The 13,027-nt window shown below is 37.3% G+C and overlaps 1 protein-coding gene across 2 annotated transcripts in view; it reads right to left on the reverse strand.

The window, feature by feature from the left end:
- Positions 1-466: 466 nt before the first annotated feature.
- Positions 467-13,027, reverse strand: part of mre11a (MRE11 homolog A, double strand break repair nuclease) — a 39,171-nt gene continuing 26,610 nt past the window's right edge. For both annotated transcript variants that reach the window (XM_067450052.1, XM_067450053.1), the window contains exons 12-20: positions 11,661-11,764; positions 9,741-9,914; positions 9,486-9,545; positions 9,172-9,367; positions 6,753-6,836; positions 4,804-4,865; positions 1,893-1,960; positions 1,284-1,371; positions 467-1,208 (exon numbers count right to left, since the gene is read on the reverse strand). In XM_067450052.1, coding sequence (XP_067306153.1) covers positions 1,164-1,208; positions 1,284-1,371; positions 1,893-1,960; positions 4,804-4,865; positions 6,753-6,836; positions 9,172-9,367; positions 9,486-9,545; positions 9,741-9,914; positions 11,661-11,764 — 881 coding nt within the window. In that variant the 3' untranslated portion in view covers positions 467-1,163. The remainder of the gene's footprint in view (positions 1,209-1,283; positions 1,372-1,892; positions 1,961-4,803; positions 4,866-6,752; positions 6,837-9,171; positions 9,368-9,485; positions 9,546-9,740; positions 9,915-11,660; positions 11,765-13,027) is intronic.

Genomic DNA, 13,027 nt, shown 5'->3' on the forward strand with positions numbered 1-13,027 from the left:
AATATTGAAAAGCCAATATTCTAAAACATGTAACCTGAATAGTTATCTTAAATTAGCAGAAGATTTTACAGTAGTTTGAAATTTGAATATAGTGATTTTAGACTAATAAATCAAAACTGACATGATCATTTTTCACTCTTGAGTCTTCACTTTTCACTCAAGAAAACATTATTATTGTTAAAGGTCTGTGCCTGAAATAGATAATTCAACCAAAAAATTCTGTCATTATTTACTCGCCCTTGGCTTTTGAAGCCTGAATTACTTTCTTTCACTGAACACAAAATTAGTTATTTACAGCACCATGTACACAACAAAAGTGAATGGATACACTACTGCAACATCATTTCGTGGCAGTTATTCTCTTCCTCCTGGGTGCCTCAGCCTCCTTCTCTGGGTGTCTTAAAGCAGACACAAAAGCTTGATACTAGCTACTGCTAATGCTCTAACAAAAAAATATTTTGAACAGTTTAAACAGTTGTAACAATTATATTTTTAATGAACAGTTGAACTAGCCAACTAAACTGTACCAATTAAACACTAAAATACATTGGATCAGTGTTCACTAAATCAATTGAAAAGAACTCGTCTCATGTATCTATGATGTACTGATGCCCACATATTAAAAAAAAAGATCGAAAGGCCTCAATTTAGATACAAAGAGATCTAGATATCATAATTTAAAGATGTTGTCTCTTCCCTGGACTAACAAACAAATAAATACGAAACAAACTAACCCATAAAAGCGAGACATTATTTGATTAATGTCAAATAATGGCAAATTGAAATACTACAGACAACGCATATTTAATCTTTGGTTTATAAACTACATTAGATCCCATTCTATTAAAGCACGTATTGTTAATTATTTGATTTAACAAACGAATATGACTCCCCAGTCTAAATTGTCAGCAGTAAATACAAGAATATTCTGTCCTGCAGCAACAATTATTTTCCTATGACAAAATATGTACACATAAGAAGAGAGATGTTTATGGTTTTATGGCATGGAACAGCCTTGGGACAATAAAAGCAGTGATCAACATTCATCAACACGTTTTTAAAACAACTGTAGTCATGAAAACCTTGAACAAACTAGTTTACTGAAAACTGCACAAAACTGTGGAAGTAGTGAGGGAACTATACAAGCAGTTGTTATTATTTTCTTATCTGTGCTGCCGCCTTGAACCCTTGAATGGATCAAACTCATCCTGAGAGGAGAAAAAAAAGGCAAAGATCAATTTGTGAACAAATCCAACACAAATATCATTGTACATTAACACTACCTCATCGTCGTCATCATCATAGCATACTCCTTTCAAAGACTGGCTCTGGCTCTGGGAGCCTCTTTTACTGGAGCTTAATGAAGTCAGCCTATTGATTTAAGCAAAGAGGGAAGATATGGGTAAGCCGTTTTCTTACTTTTTTAAAATAACATCTTACAGTGTATAGCTTTTCAGTCTTAGGGTTTCTCTACTTGAATCAATCCAGGAAACTGTCTATGCATATGTGAATAACTTGTGCTGCTAAATGATTGCTTGCTGTACGTTCTCATGCTTTTGTTGTCATTTTTAGTTATTCATTTTTTCAGGCATTAAAGGAAAAAAACTGAATGAAAAACATGTCATGTTCTTTTAACAAACACTTTAAATACAAGCGTTTAAGGGAAGATAACAGTTTAATAAAGGGTTTTCTTTTGCAAGATTGATACTGCAAACTGATACTGCAACGCTTGACATATTTTTGTCATACAAATAATAGACCAATGAGCCAAGCCCAACTAATTTCTTCAGATACATCGGAGCATTCCTTCATTAGAAGCCATTAGAAGTCCATGCCAGTTAACCTGGATGAACAAGTAGAGCAAAGCACATATAAACATGTAAACCACTTACTTTTGTTTTGTCCTGGAACATTTTAAAAATGAAACATTCTCATCTGAGTCACTGTCCTCTATGGTGATCTGATCACAGAGAAAGAAAATAAGTTAAAATGAAATCAAATTAAATTTCACACAGCAAGACCACATTCCAAAAACTATTTCTCTTGTAAAAAAATATCTCTAAACAAACAGGTGTATGAAGCTATATATACTTTCCAAATAAAGTTATGATTGCAGATTACCATTTTATGAAAATAGTCATAATTTATATATTTTTCTAAATTATGTTGTTGTGGACTAAAATTTTGGGACCCACTTTACTGCCTTAACTGTGGTGGCCTTAACTACCATGTACGATACAATGTACTTATTGTGTACATACATGTTTTTACATTGTACTTACATTTTAAAAATACAGTGCCTTGCGAATGTATTCGGCCCCCTTGAACTTTGCGACCTTTTGCCACATTTCAGGCTTCACACATAAAGATATAAAACTGTAATTTTTGTGAAGAATCAACAACAAGTGGGAAACAATCATGAAGTGGAATAAAATGTATTTCTAACTTTTTTAACAAATCAAAAACTGAAAAATTGTGCGTGCAAAATTATTCAGCCCCTTTACTTTCAGTGCAGCAATCTCTCTCCAGAAGTTCAGTGAGGATCTCTGAATGATCCAATGTTGACCTAAATGACTAATGATGATAAATACAATCAACCTGTGTGTAATCAAGTCTCCGTATAAATGCACCTGCACTGTGATAGTCTCAGAGCATCATGAAGCTTCATGATGCTCTGAGACTATCACAGTGCAGGTGCATATATACAGGCAGGTCCGAGATACTGTTGTAGAGAAGTTTAAAGCCGGATTTGGATACAAAAAGATTTCCCAAGCTTTAAACATCCCAAGGAGCACTGTGCAAGCGATAATATTGAAATGGAAGGAGTATCAGACCACTGCAAATCTACCAAGACCTGGCCGTCCCTCTAAACTTTCAGCTCATACAAGGAGAAGACTGATCAGAGATGCAGCCAAGAGGCCCACTCATCACTCTGGAGGAACTGCAGAGATCTACAGCTGAGGTGGGAGAGACTGACCAAAGGACAACAATCAGTTGTATACTGCACAAATCTGGCCTTTATGGAAGAGTGGCAAGAAGAAAGCCATTTCTTAAAGATATCCATCAAAAGTGTTGTTTAAAGTTTGCCACAAGCCACCTGGGAGACACACCAAACATGTGGAAGATGGTGCTCTGGTCAGATGAAACCAAAATTGATCTTTTTGGCAACAATGCAAAACGTTATGTTTGGCGTAAAATCAACACAGCTCATCACCCTGAACACACCATCCCCACTGTCAAACATGGTGGTGGCAGCTTTTCTTCAGCAGGGAAAGGGAAGATGGTTAAAATTGATGGGAAGATGGATGGAGCCAAATACAGGACCATTCTGGAAGAAAGCCTGATGGAGTCTGCAAAAGACCTGAGACTGAAATGGAGATTTGTCTTCCAACAAGACAATGATCCAAAACATAAAGCAAAATCTACAATGGAATGGTTCAGAAATAAACATATCCAGGTGTTAGAATGGCCAAGTCAAAGTCCAGACCTGAATCCAATCGAGAATCTGTGGAAAGAACTGAAAACTGCTGTTCACAAACACTCTCCAGCCAACCTCACTGAGCTCCAGCTGTTCTGCAAGGAGGAATGGGCAAAAATGTCAGTCTCTCGATGTGCAAAACTGATAAAGACATACCCCAAGCGACTTACAGCTGTAATCGCAGCAAAAGGTGGCGCTACAAAGTATTAACTTAAGGGGGCCGAATAATTTTGCACGGCCAATTTTTCAGTTTTTGATTTGTTAAAAAAGTTTGAAATATCCAATAAATTTCGTTTCACTTAATGATTGTGTCCCACACTTGTTGTTGATTCTTCACAAAAAATTACAGTTTCATATCATTATGTTTGAAGCCTGAAATGTGGCAAAAGGTCGCAAAGTTCAAGGGGGCTGAATACTTTCGCAAGGCACTGTACCTGCATGTAATTACGTCTGTAATTAATTTCTGTAGTTACATTTCAGTTGGCACTTCCCTTACACCTAACCTACCCTTAAACTGACCCATATCACCACACCTGTCCCTAACTCTACCCATATCCACCTCAAAATCAGCAAAAATGTTTTGCAACACAATTTGAACACAGTAAGTACATTGTACTTATTTTTGATATAAGTACATAGTACTTAAGGCCACCTAATATGAAGTGGGGTTAAATTTTGTAATTTATGCACCCTCATTTTGTTCCAAACCTGTATGATTTTTTCTTTTCTTTTTCTGCAGAACAAGTTTTTAATGAGTTTTGATATTGTTGTTCTGTTTAAAAAAAATTATTATTATTTTTTTTCTGTATAGTGCTTAAGAGTTACTTTGTAGCCTGAAAGTTGCTTTATAAATTAATACAAAATACAAATACAACAAAAGAAGAAATTTCAAAGAATGTTGGTAACCAAACTGTGAAATATATCTAAATTACGACATGCTCTCAATGACAAAATGCAGAAAAGTTTGTTTGCATGACCTCAAGGCTAGATTCTTGTAAGGCTTTACTGGGTGACTGAATGCTTAATCAGGTAAATTTACTTAAAAGCTTCACAGATTTTTTCTTTTATTTGATTTTAGAAGCTTAAAAAGAAAATGTATTTTATCTGTGAGAATGCACTCTAACCAAGTGAAGGTAGGGGCACAAATTACTGTTTGTGAGAGAGACTAATAAAGGGTGTTTCAGTAAATAGTCTGCAGGTGGTCTTAATGTTTTTGTTGTTGTCAAAACCCTTTAATCAGGACACACAATGAAAGAGATCAACTTTTTTAACAATTATCATTTCGTTTTTAACAGTCAAAGACATGCAGATTTATGAGTGCATACCTCCTCGGCATCCAACTTTGATGCGTTTCCACGAGAAGTCCTCTGAGTTGAAACCTGGAATGCTTTAAATATATGAAAATAAACAAAACAAAAACAATTAAAATTACTTATCTGCCAACATTGTCGCTATATGATAATTGAAATGAGCTAGATGACATCACTGTTTTCTCTCCAGCCGAATCAAATTCTGTTGCAATATTTTCCTGTTAACACTGTAAATCTGCTTTGAAACAATTGGCATTGTAAAAGGAAAACTTGGAGGTTAGGCAGATAGAAAGACAATGGGTCTCAATCACTAAGTATGCATATGCATGAATCTGTGTGTGAAATCTCTGTATGAATGTTTTCATGAACAAATCATGATTCATCAATAAATTTCATTATAAAATTTATTCTAAATTATGAACAAAAATGTAGGAACAACTGAAACCACTTGCATGCAAAAATTACATACTCTTCATGGCCTTATAAATACTTTAAGATTACATTTTAAACAAACATAGATCTTAAATGTGCTATATTTCATATACTGCATAAGACGCAGATACACGTAGGTATAGCTGGTTAATCAGAGGTCTGTAATGTGGAACATTTTTGTTAGAAGTTCAAATGTACGTATAATTAGGGCTGGACGATATGGCCAAAATTCATATCACAATATATTTTTTCTTAATTTCGGTCGATACGATATAATTCCGATATTGATATGAACTATATAAAAGCTTTAGAAAAAACTACTAAGAACTGCCACAAAGGTATTTGCCAAGTCTATGAATAGTCCTCCTATAAAACTATACAATATTTTAGAAATAAAACCAGTACAAATAAATTAATGTTCACCTCTTATTTGTATTTAGCCTTTATATGAAAAAGAAATGTGAAATCAACATCAAATAAACATAAGACTCTCACTTTATTAATATTAATATCTTTAAGTTTAAACTATAACATAGGCTGATTATATTATTCTTAATATAGATTAAACAAAAGTGCTTCAGCCAGGATTCAGCCTGAATATTCTAGCGGATGGATCTGCTTCAGATGGTGGATCTGCTTCACAGCGTACAGTGCTCCTATGCCGCAGACGCAGTTTATTGAGCATTTTCTTGAATATGAGCCCTCCTCATATTTAGATACGAATAAAATGACAAGTCATGCATAGATTATTTTTTGTCTCTGAAATTAAATCTTGATGTATTCACGTTGGTTTCTATGTATACACTTGCCCGTGACCTCAAGAAGCGCGCAATCAACCGAGGTTGGAGAAAGCGGTCTTTAGCTTCCCTGTTAACTTGCCCGCTTGCCCTCGCTCCAGATAACGCCGTTCGGATCCCGCTCGGAGTGGGTCGACTAGGACCGGTGAGACCCAGTAAAAGTGCGGGGGATGAAAATACACTTTATTAAAAGTGCGGGGGACACGCCGAACCACTTCCACCCCACTGAATTAACGTTAGTCTCTCTTCTCTTATCAACTATTTCTTTCTCCTTACTTGTGGAAGTTCGTTCAGTCACATTTGTGTTGCGGTCAGGGAAACTCTTTTTGTAGCTAAAACTTGCCGCGTTGGATCTATCAGCCTACTACTGCTGAGCACTGACTGCGTTTCTGTGGTGTACGTCATCACGCAAGTAGCCAATCATGTTCTGCTCTTTCTGACGGCTGCGCCCTGAACGTCAGTCAGTGAGGAATGCTGTAATGTATTTATCGAAATATCGGAAATGTGTTTAAAAATCATATCACCGTTATTGAAAAAAATGATATCGCGATATATATTGATATTGAATTATTGTCCAGCCCTACGTATAATATGTATGTAAATGTACGTATGTACATATGAAGAGCGTGCACAATGTGAATAAGACCCTCTGAGTGAGGATGTGGTTGTCATTTTAAGTGTATAAGCTGAGGTGCTGCAATAGTTACTTAAGAGTCAGGTGAGATTGTTTCTTACCATCCATTATTGACTTGGTTTTTAGAGGACTTGAGAGAGATCCTTTTTGTCCGCGTCCCCCCCGCCCCGACTTTGACGCAGCACCTAGACACAGTAAAATAGACATTATAGGCAGGGTTTGAAATTAATTACCCAACCGTTAAAATGCAAATGAGAAGAGTCACATCTTTCACATAATTCAAACACACTGTTTTCTATGAGCATACACCCTGGGTAATGCGATATCTACAAGATGTCTGAGACATAGCCTCTTGTTTTGAATGGATGTCAACAGACAGAGGAGTGGCTTCAGTACGCTTATTTAACAGTACCCTTACAATACAACTAAGATTAGATAAGCAGCTGCATTCTGGATGATCAGCAGGAGGCTTTGTCGAGCTGGTTGGCCCGCTAATAGAGCATTGCATAGTCTTGAAATAAGGCCTTGGATAAGCATCTATGTGATGGCTCTTGTGTGCGTGGAGGAAGTATGGTGTGAGCGTATATATAAGCTAGGGGTGGGAAAACAATATGTCCACATATGAATCGTGATTCCATTTTAGGCAGTCAACTGCAAGAGTACTGCAGCCAGCACCCGTATAGAGAGTGCACAGGCTTGCAATTAGGGAATCATAATGAATGACGCTTAAATGACAACAACTGTTACATCAATATGTTATATTGCTTTAAATATTGTAGTTACAAGTACACGTCAAGCTTTTTCCCGTAATTTTACCTCCTCTTATGTGTACAGGTACAAGTACAAGAAGTGTTTTTTTGGCACATTCTACGAGCAGCACCAGGCACTGTCTCTGACACTGCCTACCACTTCATGGTGGATGACAAACACCCACAGGGATGCCAAAGACGAGATGGCAGGATATGATTGAAGTGGATATGAAGATCAGCATATAACATAGGCAGCATTTACACTGCAGGTCTTGATGCACAATTCCGATTTGGTGACTATATCCGATTTTTTTGACGACCCGCTTACATCATCTTTTCAAAAGCGACCCGTATCCGATATTTGCATTTACACTGTACACTGGGAAAACAGCCCAAGACATTCTTAACCGGTGAAAGGAAGTAAAACAGCGCAATATGCAATGGACGCAGACAAAATTATTGCACAATGTTTTGCTGTCTGCACTGTTCCACACATCTTTAAAGTCGGCAAAACATTTCTCTCTTAAGGTGGAGAAAAAGAGGAGAGCCCTTGACAAGGTTGCCAGGTTTTCACAACAAAACCCGTCCAATTGCAACTCAAAACTGTGTTAAAGTAGCCCAATTCCGCATGAAAACCGCAGACTTGGCAACACTGGATCGCAGATCGTCATTCGCCTCCGTCCTTTTTTCAATGACGTACGACTCGCATTTACTGGGGGATATACGATTTGACCGCTTACAGGGCAGAAGCTAATGCACGCATCCGAATCATATCGGATTTATTACCACATATGAGTGAGGCCTGAATCCGATCTGAGGATATCGGAATTCATGCGTTTTTTTTACTGCTTACACGTTCACATGTCATATCCGATGTGTGCCACATGAGAGGAAAAAAATTTGGAATTGGGTCACTTGAACCATTCAGTGTAAATGGGGCCATAGTGAGCTTGACTGTGCAAAATGACATGCCAAGATCTGAAGAGCAGACTAAGCAACAGAGAAAAATGCCCTAGGATAAGGAATAATGACAGTTGCATGACTTTTTGCAAATTAATTACTCCTTTACCTGTTGATGAGGCCAAATAACATCAGATGGAGATCATGCATTAGCACTTTAATGCTTTTTCTGCAGTTCCCGGATGTGCAATGTTGAATAATTAGCTAAATTTGAGCACACTGAATTTGCAAAGCGAAATAAAATGGACCGAAAACTGCCTATTCAATATTATAGGCCAGTGGTTCCTGGACAGCCATAGCCCTGTACAGTTTAGCTTTAAATCAGATTAGATAAACACATCTAATCAAGCCATTCAAGACTATTTGAAAACTACAGGTATGTGTGCTGGAGCAGGGTTGGAAATAAACTCTGCAGGACCTCCAAAGGCTGAATTTGGCACCCCTGTTATAGATGGTATTTTCAGACTCAATATTTTGGAAAGTATGGATTACTACATTTTTTTATAATGAAATTGTTTTGCAAATAAAATATTACCAATAGTATGAGTGCAATTTGAAATGCTTTTTTGTTTCGAATACATTTGTTATTAATTTACTTCCATAACAAAAATAAACAATACTTGAAATGTGTACCAGTTTTAACTTGCATTTTGCCCACCCTCAATACGAATTAACGTTTAAAATATTTGGAATACCTAAACATTTTAATTACAAAGAGATGCCCACAAATTATTAAAACAAAAGGATGTGTCTTCACAATTTTAGGTTTTGTGATTTATATAGTTATCAAAGAAAATGTTTATTTAGATACCTCTCGCTCTTCCTCTTCTGCTAGCACCAACATCTCGACCTCCTCTGGAGCCACGTCCCCTTCCACGGATTGGAGGAGCAGGTGTGGACTCTTCATCAGACTCCATAGCAATATCTGCTGGCTCATCTGATAGGTTGAGCTCATCATCTCTCACAGTTTGACTACGATCCCTATTAGCTTTTGCACGGATTATAGCCTGAAACAGAATGAATGTCATGTTGATGGGGTAAATCACATAGGAATGTATGCAAGTGATTGATGAATGTGAAAAGAAGTGAATGACACGTAGAGTGAGCAAAAGAGATTAAAATGACCTCTTGAACTTCCTCATCTTCTTCTGTTGTGTTTCTCTTTGAATCTCGAAACTGTCGAATCTAATGCCATATGCAGAAAAACGTGACAGACCATATACATTTAAATCAATTGATGGTACATGCAGCTTTTAACATACATACATGGAGCTTTTAATCTGTGTAGTTTGCTAAAGACATTTTCTCAGAACCCAACAGAGACCACCTGGCCACCATCATTGAGAAAATGGTTTATTGCCTTGTACATCTTCCTCTTACCTCCTCATCAATCTTCTCCTCTGTGGCTTCCACCCGCCGTTCTCTGAGGTAGCGTTGGGTTTTCTCTAGCTGGTAGTTTATGAGTTCTTCAATAGCATCTTTTTCTTCCTTATCCACAAACTCCTGCACTGCCTTTCCCATGCCTTGCTCTGTCAATAGAGACAACTGCACATTCTACAAATACAGAAACACATACCAAAATATTAACAGTGGGCAGTTAACATGAACTGTTATACCCAGAGGTATTGCATGAAATGTTAACTATTTTAAACAAATTTATTATACATAGTACACATTATAGTATGCATAACTTTCTGAAAAACAACCAAAAACATGCTTTTCTGAGACGCAAACTTGGGACTGCACATGACCACTGGCTGGTATAAACTGCAAACAGTTTTTTAATGCTATGGGAGCACAAGAAAGAATGTTTATGAGAAAGTTAATATCAGATTTAGATGGCGATTTGAATTATGTTATATAAATAGAAGTTCAATAGAACAGTTCAGTTCAGTTTTTGAGTTTTTAGGATTCCCCATTCAAGTAGAGGAGGCATGGTCTAGAAACGCCCAAAATAGCTGCCCAGAGGTACTGCACATAATGGCCGCTGAGTAAATACTTTCCTTAGAGCAGTATTTCCCAACCAGGATCCTGGAGGCACACCAACACTGTACATTTTGCATGTGTCCCTAATCAAACACAACTGATTCAAAGGATCATCTTATTAGTGGAGACTCAAAGACCTGAAATGGGTGTGGCAGATAGAGGAGACATGCAAAATGTGCAGTGTTGGTATGCCTCCAGCATCATAGTTGGGAAACACTGACTTAGAGCCATTAGAAAAACAGATTCAAAGAAAGTAATGTGAACCTTTCAAAAGAGCTCTATTACTTAAAGGGATAGAGCTCTTTTATTAACCACCCAGAGCCGCGTGGAGCATGTTATTTGACGGACAGATGAATTTTATGGACTTCAAAAACAGAGCAACAATCCCTGTCATTATAAAGCTTGGATTAGCCAGGACTTTTTTAATATAATCACTTTTATTTGTCTGAAAGAAGAATGATGACTTGTAAATCAAGGGCTAATTTACATTTTTGGGTGAACTATCCCTTTAAGCATGACAATTCTGTGGAAGGTTATGAAAGTATTGAGATGAACTGATCTCAGAAGATTTATCAGTATCCTTTACAGACTTAAGCCCTATTCGGAGTGGATTAGATTAACATGGGGACGTGGGGGTAAAGTAATTATTACCAGAGGTTCTCAGTGATTTTAATCCCGTCTGAATGTGCCATCTCGGTAATCATTACGGACAATGTCAGTGAAGATTACCGAGACTTTTACCTTCTTTAAAAAGGTCCGGGTAATGCTAATCCCGTTCGAATAGACCCGCTGTAAAAACGCATGGAAAAATTCCATAATTTCCTGTTTAAAAGTTTTAAAAAGGCGCATTTTGCAAGCTTGGAAGCGCTTGAAGCATTCGGTTAAGTTGTAGGTGGAGGGACAACTCCGTGGCAAACGTCCAGTATTTTCCGCATATCATTTAAAGCAAAAAGAAGATCCAGCTCTTAAAATCAAAGCACTTATTAGAGGCACAACACTTATTTTAGCTCTAGGAAAGTGTTTATTACCAACAAAATCCAATCAGAATCGTTAGACTGTACCTAACTGTTTATTAAAAACACATATATAGCCTGAGACGGAGTTCAGACTGGCTTTAATGTTGTGTTTGCTCACGTGATAACAGACGACATGGAGCTTACTGTGGTGCGTAAAGCGAGTTACTTTTACTGAGATGTCTTATCCCGTGCGAATTGGTCATTAATATTACAGACGTCCTGAGGTAAAATTACTTTACCCCCACGTCCCCAGGTTAATCTAATCCTGTCCGAATAGGGCTATAGACAAACTACAAACCTTCTCAGCTGTTTGGAAGTATTCCTTCACAAGATCTTCCACTCTAAGTTGTAAGACCTCAGAAGCAGGACGAGAGAGAAGTGCTCCAAAATCCATACCTTCTTCTGCAGAACACATGATTAAAATTTAAATATTTATTAACAAAAAAATTCTGTGCATATATGCAGTCATGCAAGATTTTTAATTAAGCATTGCCACATGCACAAGTTTCATAGAAAAAGTGAAACGTAACAAACCTCATGTGGTTCCAAGTCAATATGACTGATTTCCATCAAAAGGCTTAAGAAATGTTTTGTAGGGTTTTAGAATGTTTGAGCAGTGTGTTATGATGGTCAACCATTGGCATTACCTAAACTGCTGAGGAACATTAAGGCGCCACTGCCTTTGCCGACTTCAGAAAGTTCATTATTTTATTAATATAGTATTAATATAATAATTTAGTTACAAAAGTTATATTGTATAGAACAGTGAGTGAATTTTCTGCTGTTCTACTCAACTGCCCTAGAGTCCAGTGCCGGTGTGTTTTACACCACTGTATCCAACACTTTGCATTGCACTTGGTGATGTAAGGCTTGGATGAGCTGCTCAGCCATGGAAACCCATTCCTTGAAGCTCTCTACACACTGTTCTTGAGCTAATCTCAAAGCCACATGAAGTTTGGAGGTCTGTAGCTATTGACTCTACAGAAAGTTGGTGACTTCTGCACACTGTGCACCTCAGCATGCGCTTTGTGTTTTTACATGTCCTACCACTTGTGGCATTCTTTCGTTCATAACACATTACCTAGTCTAGATATAGATAGTATGATAGTATCATCAAGCATGATATTTTTCCCCACTGAGATCTGTGAGCAGCGTATATAGAGAGATCTTACAGTGCATTTTTACTATTTTAAAAGAAAAACATTAAATATCAAATTGACAGACCCAGCATGGATTAAAAAAGCAACCCAGCAAATGGGTTAATGAATAAAACCCAGCAGCTGTGTAAAAATAACCCTGCATGTGTTGTGTACGTGTAAAGACATCACTTCCGGTATACACAATCTGGTGTAGTTTACACCAGTGCCAGAAATGAATCTCGTACACAACGCCAGATCGTGTATATTGACCTTACCGGATGTGAAGCTCGTTCCAGGCTGTTGGATATAGCGTTCTATTTGAGGTTAAAAATAATAAAATACAGCTCTATTTCTCACACAAACTGATAATTTTACAATCTCTGTTAAGATATCAATGTATCATCATGAGCCACAGGGCTCTTTGTGCAAGTTGTCTATCTAAGCATGTATTTTTTTGCTCTCATAGAATTGTTACCCATTCACATGCATTATATCAGCCTTTCTCAAACTTTTTTCAGTCAGGGCA

This window comes from Pseudorasbora parva, chromosome 8 (assembly GCF_024679245.1).
Source record: "Pseudorasbora parva isolate DD20220531a chromosome 8, ASM2467924v1, whole genome shotgun sequence".
In the NCBI taxonomy this organism is placed as follows: Eukaryota; Metazoa; Chordata; class Actinopteri; order Cypriniformes; family Gobionidae; genus Pseudorasbora; species Pseudorasbora parva.